The sequence below is a fragment of the Myotis brandtii genome, unplaced genomic scaffold, assembly GCF_000412655.1.
Source record: "Myotis brandtii unplaced genomic scaffold, ASM41265v1 scaffold475, whole genome shotgun sequence".
Lineage (NCBI taxonomy): Eukaryota > Metazoa > Chordata > Mammalia > Chiroptera > Vespertilionidae > Myotis > Myotis brandtii.
In genome coordinates, this window is record NW_005368148.1 from 3353352 (window position 1) to 3366914 (window position 13563).

At 33.6% G+C, this 13563-nt stretch overlaps 1 protein-coding gene across 3 annotated transcripts in view; it reads left to right on the forward strand.

Moving 5' to 3' along the window:
* PTEN (phosphatase and tensin homolog) overlaps positions 1-13563 on the forward strand; it is an 82531-nt gene that overhangs the window by 10799 nt on the left and 58169 nt on the right. For 2 of the 3 annotated variants that reach the window (XM_005875936.2, XM_005875937.2), the window contains exon 2: positions 12208-12292. In XM_005875936.2, coding sequence (XP_005875998.1) covers positions 12208-12292 — 85 coding nt within the window. Of the gene's footprint in view, positions 1-12205; positions 12293-13563 lie in introns of all 3 variants that reach the window. The other variant, XM_014547468.1, reaches the window with a different exon arrangement.

The following is a 13563-nucleotide window of genomic DNA, read 5'->3' on the forward strand; positions in this document are numbered from 1 at the left end:
TTTTTTTTTTTTTCAGAGTGGATTTCAGAGGGCCAATATCTTTCTAAATATTAAGAAAGATTTTCATGATTTTGATCCATAAAATCATAATCTGGGAGGGATGGAAAGAGATTCACCAAAGAACTTATATGCAAAAAAAAAACAACCAAAAAAAACTTAGACACAAAAAAAGACAGCTGAAGTGTTAGAGCCTTGAAGCTTTACTTATAGGGAAATTATTGCATATTTAAAATTTAAGCATATTTTACTTAAGTGAGATGAAATAAAATTTGGAATTAAAGTGGATATAGAAGTTATTAGGATAAACTATATCACATCATTTTATACTAAAGTAGATATAATTTATTGCTTTTCTGTCTTTAAAGAGAAAAGGGTATGACTCATGATGTTACTGTTCCCTGGAGCATATTTTGAGTGATATAATTTATATTTGCATAGTTACCTCAGTAATTGGTGATATTAACTGATGAAGGTTTGCTGTATATTTGCATTTATGATCAGTATTAATTTTTGTGGTCAAAAATTGCATGTTATGTCCGGTACTATTTGTGTCACATATTAAAAAATTTAAAAAGGGTAATAATTTTAACTATATTAGTTAAATGATAATTCTTTTTTAAAAAAATAGGTTTTTATTGATTTCAGACAGAGGAAGGGAGAGGGAGATGAGACAGAAACATCAATGATGAGAGAATCATTGATCTGCTGTCTCCTTCATGCCCCCTACTGGGGATCAAGCCTGCAACCTGGGCATATGCCCTGACCCAAATCAAACAATGACCTGATGGTTCATAGGTAGATGCTCAACCACTGAGCCACACTGGCCAGGCAAATGATAATTCTCAGTGAATTTATTAATTCATGTAGTTAGAATGAAAAATATTGAGGAAGAAACAAATTCTTTTCTTTTTAAAACAAAATTACTTGTTAGAGTAACATTTTCCAAATGAAGAAAAATTGTTTCAATTTTTAAACAAGGAACTTTTGATCTAGATGTGGTATATACCTTCTTGATGTTAAAGAAAACACTGAAGGCAAAAATATTTTTTTTTGTGAGTGCATGCAAATATGTTTTTTGAACAGTCGAGAAGCAATCTAATATCTGAATAGTTTTCATAGATTAGTTGTAGGAAATCTGTATAAAAGAAATAATTTAGTCACTGAAAGTATACAATCTTGCATATCTAGATTTTGTCTAAGGTAATCAAGATTATTTGTAATATTGTAAAATAGCTAAGGTGCTCATTATTAAGGTTGTTTTGGATTCTTTTTAATACTGAAAAGGTCACACAGATTGTGATTATTGTGCAGTGTCCAAGAACTAAGGCTTGCCATCTGTTAGTTAAATATAGGGAAAAGTTAGGAAAATCTAGTGATATAAGTGGTTTTGACACTTCTATTTTTGGAATTATCTATTAATTATGAATTTTAAAGACTAATATCAAAATTTTAAACTTTTACAAAAATGAAACAATGGTTATGCTGCTGTTTACATTTTTCTACTAAAATACAAAGATACTGGTTGGGAACTAACGATCATATAATGAAAGTTTGTCTTTTATTCATTTACCTTTATAAGATTGTTTTGATATTTAAGTTGAAACATCATATTTTAATTTGATATTAAGGTTTACAAGGCTATGATAGTTTTAAACTGTAGTTTTCTTAACAGTTTTATATATAGGAATTTATTATTATAAAACTTAACCAGGCAACTGACTTAAGTATTCCTTGAAGATTTGCTTTAAATATTTTTCAGGTTTTTTTTTATTTTCCTACAACTCAGTTTTTGTCTGTATGCTAGTAAATGAGTTTCCCATTTAAAATTTTACTGTTGCATTTTGAGCCACTACAAAATTTGTTTCTATAACTTAATTTCTTTTTACTCCCAGGCACTTGGTATTGCCAAGTCTTTAAACTTGCATATCAGGCCTAATAAGATCTGATTAATCTACTTTGTTTTATTTATCATTAACATTGTTTTTTTATTGAGAAGTTTGTTTTCATAACACATGATTGATATGATCAGATATAATATTTCAGTTTAGATATGATTTTGAATTTATGTTTTCAAATGCAACTTCATTTCTGGGGCCTCTATTTTTTGTATAAGAAACACGTTGCCAATTTTAAATTAATGTCTGATGAAAGTGGATTGTTTTACTAACATCAGTTTATAGCATTTGTTTAGGCCTGAATTGTAGGCCATGAAAAGAATGATACCTTTTTGGATAGACGGATAATATGTACATAAATTACATATCTTACATTAAGAGAGGCACACATGTAGCTGAGATTTTTATTTAAATATTAAAAGTTTAAAAGTCTTTACCTATCTACTTAATAGTATATAAAGGGTGCGGTGTTAAAGAGCTCCTTTTCCTTGTTTTCTTTTCTATCCGTCCCATCTATTGGTATTTTTGTCTTTCTGTATGTTAAATGTTGTTTTTTAAGTTTGTTTACTGGTTGAAAAAGTTGACTGCTTAATTCTTTTTCTTTTACATTTCAGCATAATTATTTTCTAAGATTTTTAGTATGTTCTCCTTTGAATATGAAGATTCCACAATTAACCATTATTAGTAATTGTGCTTCCTCCTCCACCCCCCCAATTACAAGAATTGGATTCATACTAAAATGGTATCTTTTCAGAAATAAGCAGTTATAGGTGGCTGATTAAAATTGAGTTTTATCTTTTTAAACCAAGAAATATAGACTAACTCATATCTGTTATATTTTAAAATTGCATATTATTAAATTTTAAAACAGGAATTTTAACTAGAGTTTTGGTATATGTAATTTCAGATATTTTGATAACCACTTATTCAAGTGATTATAAAGTTGATACAATGATTAAAATACCTTCAGTGAGAATATGAATCATATTTTCAATATTAGAACAAGGCAGTTACAAAATCAGTAATTTGACTTCACCAATATTGAATGGTGATGAATGCCATTGTGTATGCCTTCATATTTTAAAATCCACAAGTATTTCTAGTTCATATTGTTCTTATCCAGATTAAAATACTGCATGCACTTAGGCAAAATTATTTTTGCCAATTGGGAAAAAAAAAAAAAGCAAGTCCTTTCCAAATGATTTTTTGGCTTAAGGTACAGAATAAAGAGACTTGATTTTATATTAAAGCCAATATAAAAGGAAGCTGTGTAACACACACATATTTGGAGCTTTTCCCCATAAAGTAGTTCAAATTAACGGCTTTCTTTGAAACACAAATTGGATTGTTAGAAGTAAATTTTAAAAAATTTGCAGTTTTGGCTTAATTGGAAAAAGAAAGCCAACTTGCCAGAGACACCTTTGTATTAGAACCTTGTTTTCTTAGTACCTAGTGTATAGTAGTTTTTGAATATTAGAAAATTAGTTCATGGTTGTGTCTAAAAGATTGATACAGTTGGAAATCTTGTAATCTTTTATGTTTTCAGAATGCAGTTTGCTAATATTGAATGAATTTGTCATTGAATATTACTAGGTCTTTGTTCTCAGATTAGTGATAGATCCCTTAGCTTCTTCTGTTCCTTAATTGTTTGAATGTCTTTTTTTTTTTTTCTGTGAAAGTTAATGTTTTTTCATTTTGTTTATAGCTAAAATTTAGTGTTTTAGGTAGTCACTTCTGGTAAAATAAATAAAAGCATGGCTTTTATAATAGAATGATATTACAGTAGTAACATAAATCTAACATTAAATATAAAGATTAGAGTTAAAAGATACCCCCTTATGTTCTTTATAGTAATGCTGGACCAATATTATAATTTTAACTTTCATAATCTTTCATATGCTTATTCTGATTTTTGCTGTAGAAAATTAGAGTTAGTATTTGGCTTGGTTCAAGTATATAATGTTGACAAGTATGTCTAATGCATGTTGCTGAGCTGATAATCTTTCTGGTGGTAGTTATATAAGTTATAGCCATATTTTTGATTTGTTATTGGTAGTCAATCTTAGATGTTTTTTAGTGGGAGCAAAACGGTAGAGAGGGGTGTGTGTGTGTGTGTGTGTGTGTGTGTGTGTGTATTTTAACAGCAACAGAGTTCTGAAACAGGAAATCAGTCTTATCATATTCATCCAGAGACCTAGGAAGAAGGTAATTGTTTGGTATACTCGTTAAAACCAGTTAGTTGGGCAACCTAAATATTTAGAAGTTCTCAGATGTATCCTTGCAGAGTTGTGGACATAATATTTCAGGATTAACAGCTACTCTCAAGAAAAAATGATTAAATTAACTGAAGGGACTAATAGTGCCTCAGCTAATACACTAAAAAATTACACTTTGGATTATAGAGTATTGCTAGCATTATCAATGACTTGACAAGATATTTTTCAGTGATTAATTTGTTTCAATTTAAATAATTAAAGTTAAGAGTGCCATTATTGTTCCTTTAAAAAAGATTTTTTTTTAGCTCGGTGTAATTTTACTATATCTGGTTTGAAATTCTTTCAAAATGATTCTTAAATTTAAACAGTTTAGTAGAAAAAAGTTAATTCTATTTCAAATGTTTGTTTTTGGAAATTATCTTTCCCTGTTTGTTAATGTACATATGCACATAATTACATACTTGTAATCAGTATTTTCCTACTGTTCTGTGAGCTTTTTTCCCCACAGACTTTCATCTGTCAGTGGGTACTTGTTATTTTTAAAGCTATATGGGTAATATTTCATCAGGCTAACTATTAGTATTATGCTTTGCGTAGGGCACTGTGTTAGGATTCTCTTCATTTTTTTCTTTTATAAACAGCATTGTTGTGAATATCTTTGTATAGTTTACTTTTGTCTCTGTGTTTTAGAGGATAATAGAGTGGGATTGTTGGATTAAAAGGTAACAATATATTATAGCTCCTTATCTCAGGTTGTAGATTTCTTTTTTAAAATATATTTTTATTGATTTCAGAGAGGAAGGGAGAGGGAAAGAGAGATAGAAATATCAATGATGAGAGAGAATCACTGATCAGCTGCCCCCGGCACACCCCCTACTGGGGATCGAGCTCGCAACCCGGGCATGTGCCCTTCACCAGAATCCAACCTGGGACCCTTCAGTCCACAGGGGGATGCTCTATCCACTGAGCCAAACCGGCTAGGGCATAGGTTGTAGATTTCTTGCCAAACGAACCAATTTATAGTGTTGCTTAGTAGGATTACTAGAAATTCTTGATGTTTTCCTTTAGAAAGTGAGATCTAAACTTCTATTTCAAAGCAACAATATGTGTAAACTTTTCAGTCAAGACGGGTTGTTATAAACATGTAAAAGTTGTGAGGTTTGAATTGTTTAGAAAAGTAGAAAATTTAAGCAGAGTTCATAAATTATTTGGCAGTAAGTTTTCCTTTCTGGGTTGGCACAGCAAGCAGATAATTTAAAAAGTGTTAAAAAGAGCCTGGCCAATGTGGCTCCATGGTTGAGCATTGACTTATAAACCAGGAGATTACAGTTCGATGCCAGGTTGTGGGCTTGATCCCCTGTAGGCGGCGTTCAGGAGGTGGCTAATCGATTCTCTCTCATTATTGATGTTTCTATCTCTCTTCCTCTCCCTTACTCTCTAAAACCAATAAAAATATGTTAAATAATTTAAAATACTTAAAAATGGGATATTTAAAAAAGTGTTTAAAAAAACTAAAATTTCTGCTAAAGTGAATTTAACATTGGAATTCTTTTTATAATTTGTTTATAAAAACACTGTTTTGAGTTGTTTTGTAATGAGACATTTAAACTAAAAAAGGACATTTCTAACTCATGCAGTCTCAGATAATAACCCCTTATTTATAGTTATAAAGCCCTTTCAGTTTTACGAATTTAAAGATATTTCCAGATATCCCATTTGATCCCTAAAACAGCCAGTGGCGAAGTTACAGCTAGAGTTTCTATCATTATTTTATAGAAAACTAAAACAAAAGTATGTGAGGCCCAGAGATATTGAGTAACTTAACCTGAAGTTAGGCTTTTAAGGTACAAAGCTGAGAATAAAATTATGTTAGTGATGATATGCATTAACTGCTTAGTACAAGGTCTGACATTTATAAATATTTTAAAGGTTCCTGTGTCTTGTGTTATACTTGGCCATTCTTTATTTTTAAAATCCCTAATTTGGGGAGCATTCTTCTTAATATTTTTGTAGTTCATTCTTTCTGTACCCTTTCAGTTTAGAAAATAAGAGTTTAAGCTGCGTTATTTGGTATGTACAGGAATGATTATATGCCTTATATATTAGGAAAAATTGTTATTAAATAATGAACAATTAGCACTTCATTAACTGGAAAATTAAAGGAACTATTTCTGCTTTTCTCCCAGTATGAATCTTCAATTTAGAAACCAGATCCAAACATTTACCACACTTAATAGGGAAAAATAAAACCTAGTAAGAAATAAAGTCTTTCATTTAAATGAGAAAGTCATATAAGTCCAGACAGTGGCTAGTATTTAAAGCATAATTTGAGAAGAGATAATGTGGATATAACTGTGACATCCTTGGAAAGTATTTGTTAAATTCAAACTTGTTAAAATTTTTTGAGAGAAATGTAAACTTAGTTTCATTTCCTTTCACCTGGCCTTAAGTGTCTGCTGGTTGAAAGCACTAATGGAAAGCAGGGAAAATCTCCAGAAATTCTTGGAAAATAAAATTAAATGGTGAAGTATTGGTATTTGCTAACTTGCTTTGATTCTTGTTTTCTCTTATTAGTCTGACTTTATTCTTTCACTCTTTAAAAAAAATAATATATTTTTATTTATTTCAGAGAGGAAGGGAGGGAGGGAGAGAGAGAGAAAGAGAGAGAGAGGGAGAGAGAGAGAACGAGAACAATGATGAGAGAGAATGATTGGTTGGCTGCCTCCTGCACGATCATTGAGCGCTGTAATCCAGGCATGTGCCCTTACTGGAATCAAACAGTCACCTCCTAGTTCATAGATCGATGCTCAACACTGAGCCACACCTGCTGGACTCTTTCTTCACTCTTGCTGCTGGTTTTAGTTCAGTGTTCCTCTGGTGAACCAGGCGACTTCAGATATGCTTTTGATGCATTTTGATCACTACCTCTGTAAATCTGTTTATCACTTTCTGTTTGGCCAGTCATGTTCCGTGTATGTTATAGCTTCATGTTGTTACTAGCAGTTAACTAGAATTTTAAGAAAAGCTTGTTATGTGATCTATGGAAATAATTTTCCTTAAAATAATTATGAGAGGGGAAAAAAGGCAGTTTTTGTTTTGTATACTAGCACTGCATTTTAGTTTATAACTTGTTCAGGGATAAACATATCTATGTGTTATATAGAGTACAACAAAGAAACTGTTCAGAACTGCTTTACTTTCAGTAATCATCATAATTAAAATAAGATTTAGTCGTTAGGTGAAAATTTCATATTAAACACTACTTCTTATTCAAAAGTATATCCAGTAAGTGCTGGTTAAGGCTGTTCTGTATTACAAATCACTTTTCTCTCAGTCTTGGTTTAAAATGTCTAAAAACATGTCATAAAAATTTCAATGTATGGGGAAGCAAAACAGTTATATTAGAGATTTTGTTTATTGGTATAATACTTGGCATAAGAAGTATTTGCCTCAAAATTCAGCACTCATTAGTTGCTGACATCAGTTTTGGAAACGATTTTTGTCTTGTCTCTTAAATAAGATTTTAAGTTTTAACATTTGATTGGTAAATCACTTTCATTTTTGCCTACTTCCTTGAAAATTTTACATTTTCATTAATGATTTGGAAATATAAAATAATTATAATCTTACGTGAGGCAGCATGGTATAAAAAGTTGGGGCTTTGTAATTATGTACATAATGGGTTTGAATCATAACATTACTTACTGGCTTTGGGATCTTGGGCAGTTACCCAAACTTTTGACCCTCAGAATTTTGTCATCTATGAAACGGTAATATTGCTTCATAGGATTGTTAGGATTACATGAGAATTTATTTGGCATACTGTTTCGCACATGTTCTTTCTAATTTATGATGAATGCCAAAATCTTGGGTAAAATCTTAAACTATAAATAAGGAAGGTGAGAATCTGAAGCAAATGAAACCTTAAAAAGACTGAATAGAAAGATTTCTCTTTAAAGAAAGGATTTGATAGTTACCCTGCAGGAGATTGCAGGGCAATGGATTGTTCCTCTGCAAGAGACTGCCAGGGTGATGTAGGCCTTTGACTAATTATTTCCTAATTAAATTGAATTCCCTGCCATGGCATCCTTAAACTAGGCCTAATCTTCTGCCAGTCCTGCTCCTAATCTTCTAACAGTCCTGTTGCCTTCTCCATAAAGCTTCATGCATGAACTGCAATGGACTGCTCAGTTTTTTTGAATATTTTATGTATTTCCATATCTGCTCTATACTCTGCTTGGAGTGTTGTAATTGCTCTCCTTCTGTCTACTGTCTGACTTCTTAAGGATTATCTAACATGTTACCTACTTTGTGAAACTTTATCTCTGCCCCTACAGAATTAATCCTGTTTTCTGTAGCTCTTAAAACATCTTGATATGTACATAATAGGGCTTTTGGCACTGTTGTAGGTCTCTGTGTCTGTCTTCTCTGATAAAATAAGTAACTCCTTGAGTGCAGTAGTCTTAACTTTAAATTCTCAGTGCCCCTTCCAATGTTCCATATGTGTTTGAATGGTTAAGTGAATGAAGGAAGAGGCCAATTGAGTTTAATGAGCACTTAACAGTTTTCTTAATTAAGTTAACTGAGTTTTTTGCAAACTTATTTACTTTATTAGAATTCATAGTGCAAGAATAAGCTTGAATTTAGTCCTGCTTAAAATGACTACATTTAAAGGGGTTTTATACTTCTGTGCTTTTTTTTTTATAAAGCTAAAATCAGCATTCTCACTGAAATTAATGGTTAGGCTAGGTAAGTTTGTTAGTAGAAGTAATTACTACTTAATAAGAAATAGTTCTGTTGTATTAGTCAGGAAAACTTGCATGTTTTGAATAGGTATTTTGAACTAGAATGTATTTATAATTTTATAGATAGGCATTCCAGATTGGTGGTAGCTGCCACTGCTTTGGTTTTCTCCTTCTGCCTCACTTTCTTTTGTTAGCATCACATTTTCTTGCCCTGGCCAGGTAGCTCAGTTGGTTAGTGTGTTGTCCCCATACACTAAGGTTACGGGTTTGATCCCCTGTCAGGGCACATAAAAGAATCAACCAGTGAATGCATAAATAAGTAGAACAACAAGTCGATGTTTCTCTCCCCCGCTTCCTCTCTCAAATCTATAATAATAAAAATGTATTTTTAAAAAGCCCTACTTTTTTTAATGTTTGTGCTCCAAGATACAGTTAAAAAGAAAAGATTATTCATTTTCAGGAATTGTACTGCTATAGGCTTGATTTGAACCTCTATTCTCTTCTGCTTTTTTCCCCTCATGAATGGACATAATGCCCTAAAGCAGTGGTCGGCAGACTGCAGCTGGAGAGCGACATGCGGCTCTTTGGCCCCCTGAGTGTGGCTCTTCCACAAAATACCACGTGTGGGAGCGTATGTACAGTGTGATTGAAACTTTGTGGCCCATGCGCAGAAGTCGGTATTTTGTGGAAGAGCCACACTGAAGGGGCCAAAGAGCCGCATGTGGCTCGCGAGCCGCAGTTTGCCGACCACTGCCCTAAAGCATGTCAATAATTGACCAAGAGCTACATTTTCAGTGGGTCTACTTTATTATATGAGAACTAGGGGCCGGTGCATGGATTCGTGCACTGGTGGGGGGTCCCTCAGCCTGGCCTGCAGGGATCGGGCCGAAACTAGCTCTCTGACATTCCCCGAGTGGTCCTAGATTGTGAGAGGGCAGTTCTTGGGTGATGCACCCTGGAATCGGGCTCCCTCCTCTCTGGTTCCGGGTGCGTCACCTGAGAACCGCAGCTGCCAAGTCACCGCAGTGCTGCAGCTCCTGTGTTGAGCATCTGCCCCCTGGTGGTCAGTGAGTATCATTGCTACCCATCGGCTGGTCGCTTAGGCTTTTATATAGTAGTACATATATAAAAGCCTAAGCAACCATTATGACCGTTTGCTATGATGCACACTGACCACCAGGAGACAGACACTCAATGCAGGACTGCCCCCGGTGGTCAGTGCGCTCCCACAGCCAACTTCCCGTGGCTGGCCAACCTCCTGTGGTCCCTCCCCCCCACCAGCCTGTCCCAATTGGCCCTGATCAGGACTGGGCAAGACGGCCCCAATTGGCCCTGATCGCCGGCCAGGCCGAGGAACCCCACCTGTGCATGAATTTGTGCACTGGGCTTCTAGTACATAGATAATAGATGATAGCTAATATTTGTGATGTTAAAAATGATCATCCTAATAGTTTTCTTTTGGGAATCTTTACAGTAGAAGAACCCTTTGAGATTTGGGGTGATTTTATGTATCTTAAAGTGGCAAGAATTGTTCCTGGGACATAGGAAATATTATTTAAATCATAGATACTATTATTATAATAATTTTGGGGGGGTAGAAATTCAACATTTAAAAAAACTACATACAGAGATGATTCCTAGTCATACAGGCCAAGACAGTATTTTCTCATGATACTTAGTAAATAGACTTGGAGATAATTAAAAAACACAATTTTAAACATCTATTACAGAAACAGTGCAGGTGCATTGTTCCCAAAATAGAAAATACAAAAATTAGAAAAAATATATATTCCCACCACCTAGAGATTATTACTTTTAGTACCTTAGTCTGTAATCTTTTTGTGTACATATACTATTTGGATTTTTTTTTTTTACATTTCCTTTTACCAGGATGGCATCACACTGTACATTCTCTTTTACAACCTCCCACCCACCCATTAATGTCTACTTATTCATTTCAGTAGATTTTCATTTCATCTAATACTCAGATTATATTCAAATTTATTTAGTTGGCTCAAAAATGTCCTTTATGGCTGGTTTGCTAAAACAGTATCCATAACAGCATTATACCTGTGAACTTGGCTGATAGACCCTTTAAGTCTTTTAAAATATATGTGTAAATATTTCTTTACCCAGAAAGAAAATGTTATTTCTTTTATAAAATATTTTTATCCAAAATATAATGTATACATTGTTGTGCACATTTTTTTCTTAAATAGTCTGTAAATCTATCCAACCAGTACATAGTAATCATATGAATAGAACATAGATTATACGTACAACCTTTTCTTAATTATCAAAATAAGAGCTTTCAGTAATTTGATAATTATCTTTGGTTTGAAAATAACAGTGAAATCAGCTTAATAATGTGAGCAAGCAGAAAAAAAAATTTAGAAAAGGGCACTGAATATGGTGAATTTTGAATTGTATTTGGAAGATGAATGGGTCCAGAAGTAGGTGGGCGGAGAACTTTAGAGATGGTCTTGAAGGGAGGCTTTAGGCAGATTAGCTTGGCTCATCTGAAAGATTCCAGTCAGAAAATCCTGGGATTAGAGAGGATTGATAGAGCTCAAGAAGAAATGAGAGCTGGTATGATGGACACAATGCATAGAAATGTAGATTGTTGGTAGTTTTTTATAGTTAGTCTGATATAAATTATTCTGAAGTGTAGATGTTTGTTGTTATGCCAACTGTAGTGTGTAACAAGGGACTAGAATGAGGCATGCTAAATATTGATTACCTTGATAGGAAATGAGAGTAAGTTTCTATCCCAGTTCAGTATTATCAAGTCATAACACTAAGGGTGAGGAGATCTTAATGGTTGTCTCAATGTAATCATGTGGAATAGGAAATTGAACTCTAAAAGGATTAAGTGACTTGTCCAAATTATACGTTTTAAATCTGATGTCCTAATTCTTAATTGTATCTACTTTTCTGTAAACCATGGTGTCTTTTATAATCAGGAAAATTGGAGGTTGTGTAAATTTTTGTTGTCTTGTTTTTAATTGGCTTTTTGGTTTTTGTCCCAAGACATTCAGTATTTGTGATTATAAAGTCTGAGGTTTTCATTTTCCATATATATCTAAATACTATAGTATGGCAGCTACCTTAGGTACATTTTTAATGTACTAAGTAGAGGGATTTTAAAATTATTTTGCCAAAAAATGTTGAGTATTTTAAAAAAGTTAATGTATTTAACTGTATTAATTATACATGATAGTTTATAGATAAATTGACAATTTTCATTAGCAAAGCTGTAGTGGGGAAAGCTTCCCAGATAATGTTTTAAAATGTGTACATGTACTTTTCATTGTTCCATATTTCAGATATTTTCTTAACTTAAGTACTCAGATATTTATCCAAACATTATTGCTATGGGGTTTCCTGCAGAAAGACTTGAAGGTGTATACAGGAACAATATTGATGATGTAGTAAGGTAAGAACTCTTAATTTTTAATTTTGAATATTGGTATATTAATGTTGTATTTTCATTTAGAAAATATATCTGAACCACCGAAAAAGATGTACTTTGTCATGTAAACTTGATGTGGATATTATGTTGGTGTTCTATAACTATTTTTTTTCTTAATATGTCTAATGGGCCTCAATAGGATACAACTCATTTGAATTTGATAAGAACAAACTTTTTACTTAATCAGGTGTATGTGCTATGCTTTCGTGGACTCTATACAAAGTGCCCTTCAATAGGTTAATGCCTGGATTCATTACACTATGATTTTTATGTATTTATTTTTTATTTTACAATTGGGGGTTAGGCTTAAAATTCTTGAGTGTATTTATTTACTTACATATATTTATCCTAAGGTATATACACTGAGTGGCCAGATTATTATGACCACCTGATGTTTGTAGGCAAATTAGCTATAATTTCGCACTGAAGTTGCTAGAGGGCCAGACCATTATAAATAGGGAAGCAGGTTGTTTACCGCAACAGTAGAAGTGATTTTTTTCTGAAGATATGGGTAAACAAGTGATTCTTCTTGGCATTGACTCCACGAGATGTTGAAAGGTGATGCGAGGAATCTGACACCATGCCTGATGAATAGCACTGTCCAGTTCTGTGAGATTTGATGGTTGTGGAACCAGCTGCCTGATGGCTCTTTTAACTTCGTCCCACAAATGCTCAATTGGATTGAGATCTGGTGATTGTGGGGGCCACCTAAGCAAGGTAAAGTCTCCCTCATGTTCTTGAAACCACTCCTGCACAATACGAGCACCGTGGCATGGCGCATTGTCTTGTTGGAAGAAGCCATCTCCATTGGGATACGCCATCAACATGATAGGATGAACTTGATCAGCAATGATACTTAGGTATGTTGTGCTATTCAGACGTTGTTCCACATGAATTAAAGGGCCCAAATCATGCCAGGAAAACATGCCCCAAACCATAACACTGCCCCCACCAGCTTGAAGGGTTGTACTCATGCATGTGGGGTGCATGCTTTCATGCTGTTTCCGCCAAATTCTCACTCTGCCATCTGCATGATACAACTGGAAACGTGATTCATCAGACCACATGACTTTTTTCCAATGCTCAACTGTCCAATTTTGTGTTCCTGTGCGAATTGGAGACGTTTTATCTTGGTAACTGCAGACAGCAAAGGTGTTCAAACAGGCCTTCGGCTTCCATATCCCATACGATGCAGTGTATGGCTAATTTGCCTACACACGTCAGGTGGTCATAAT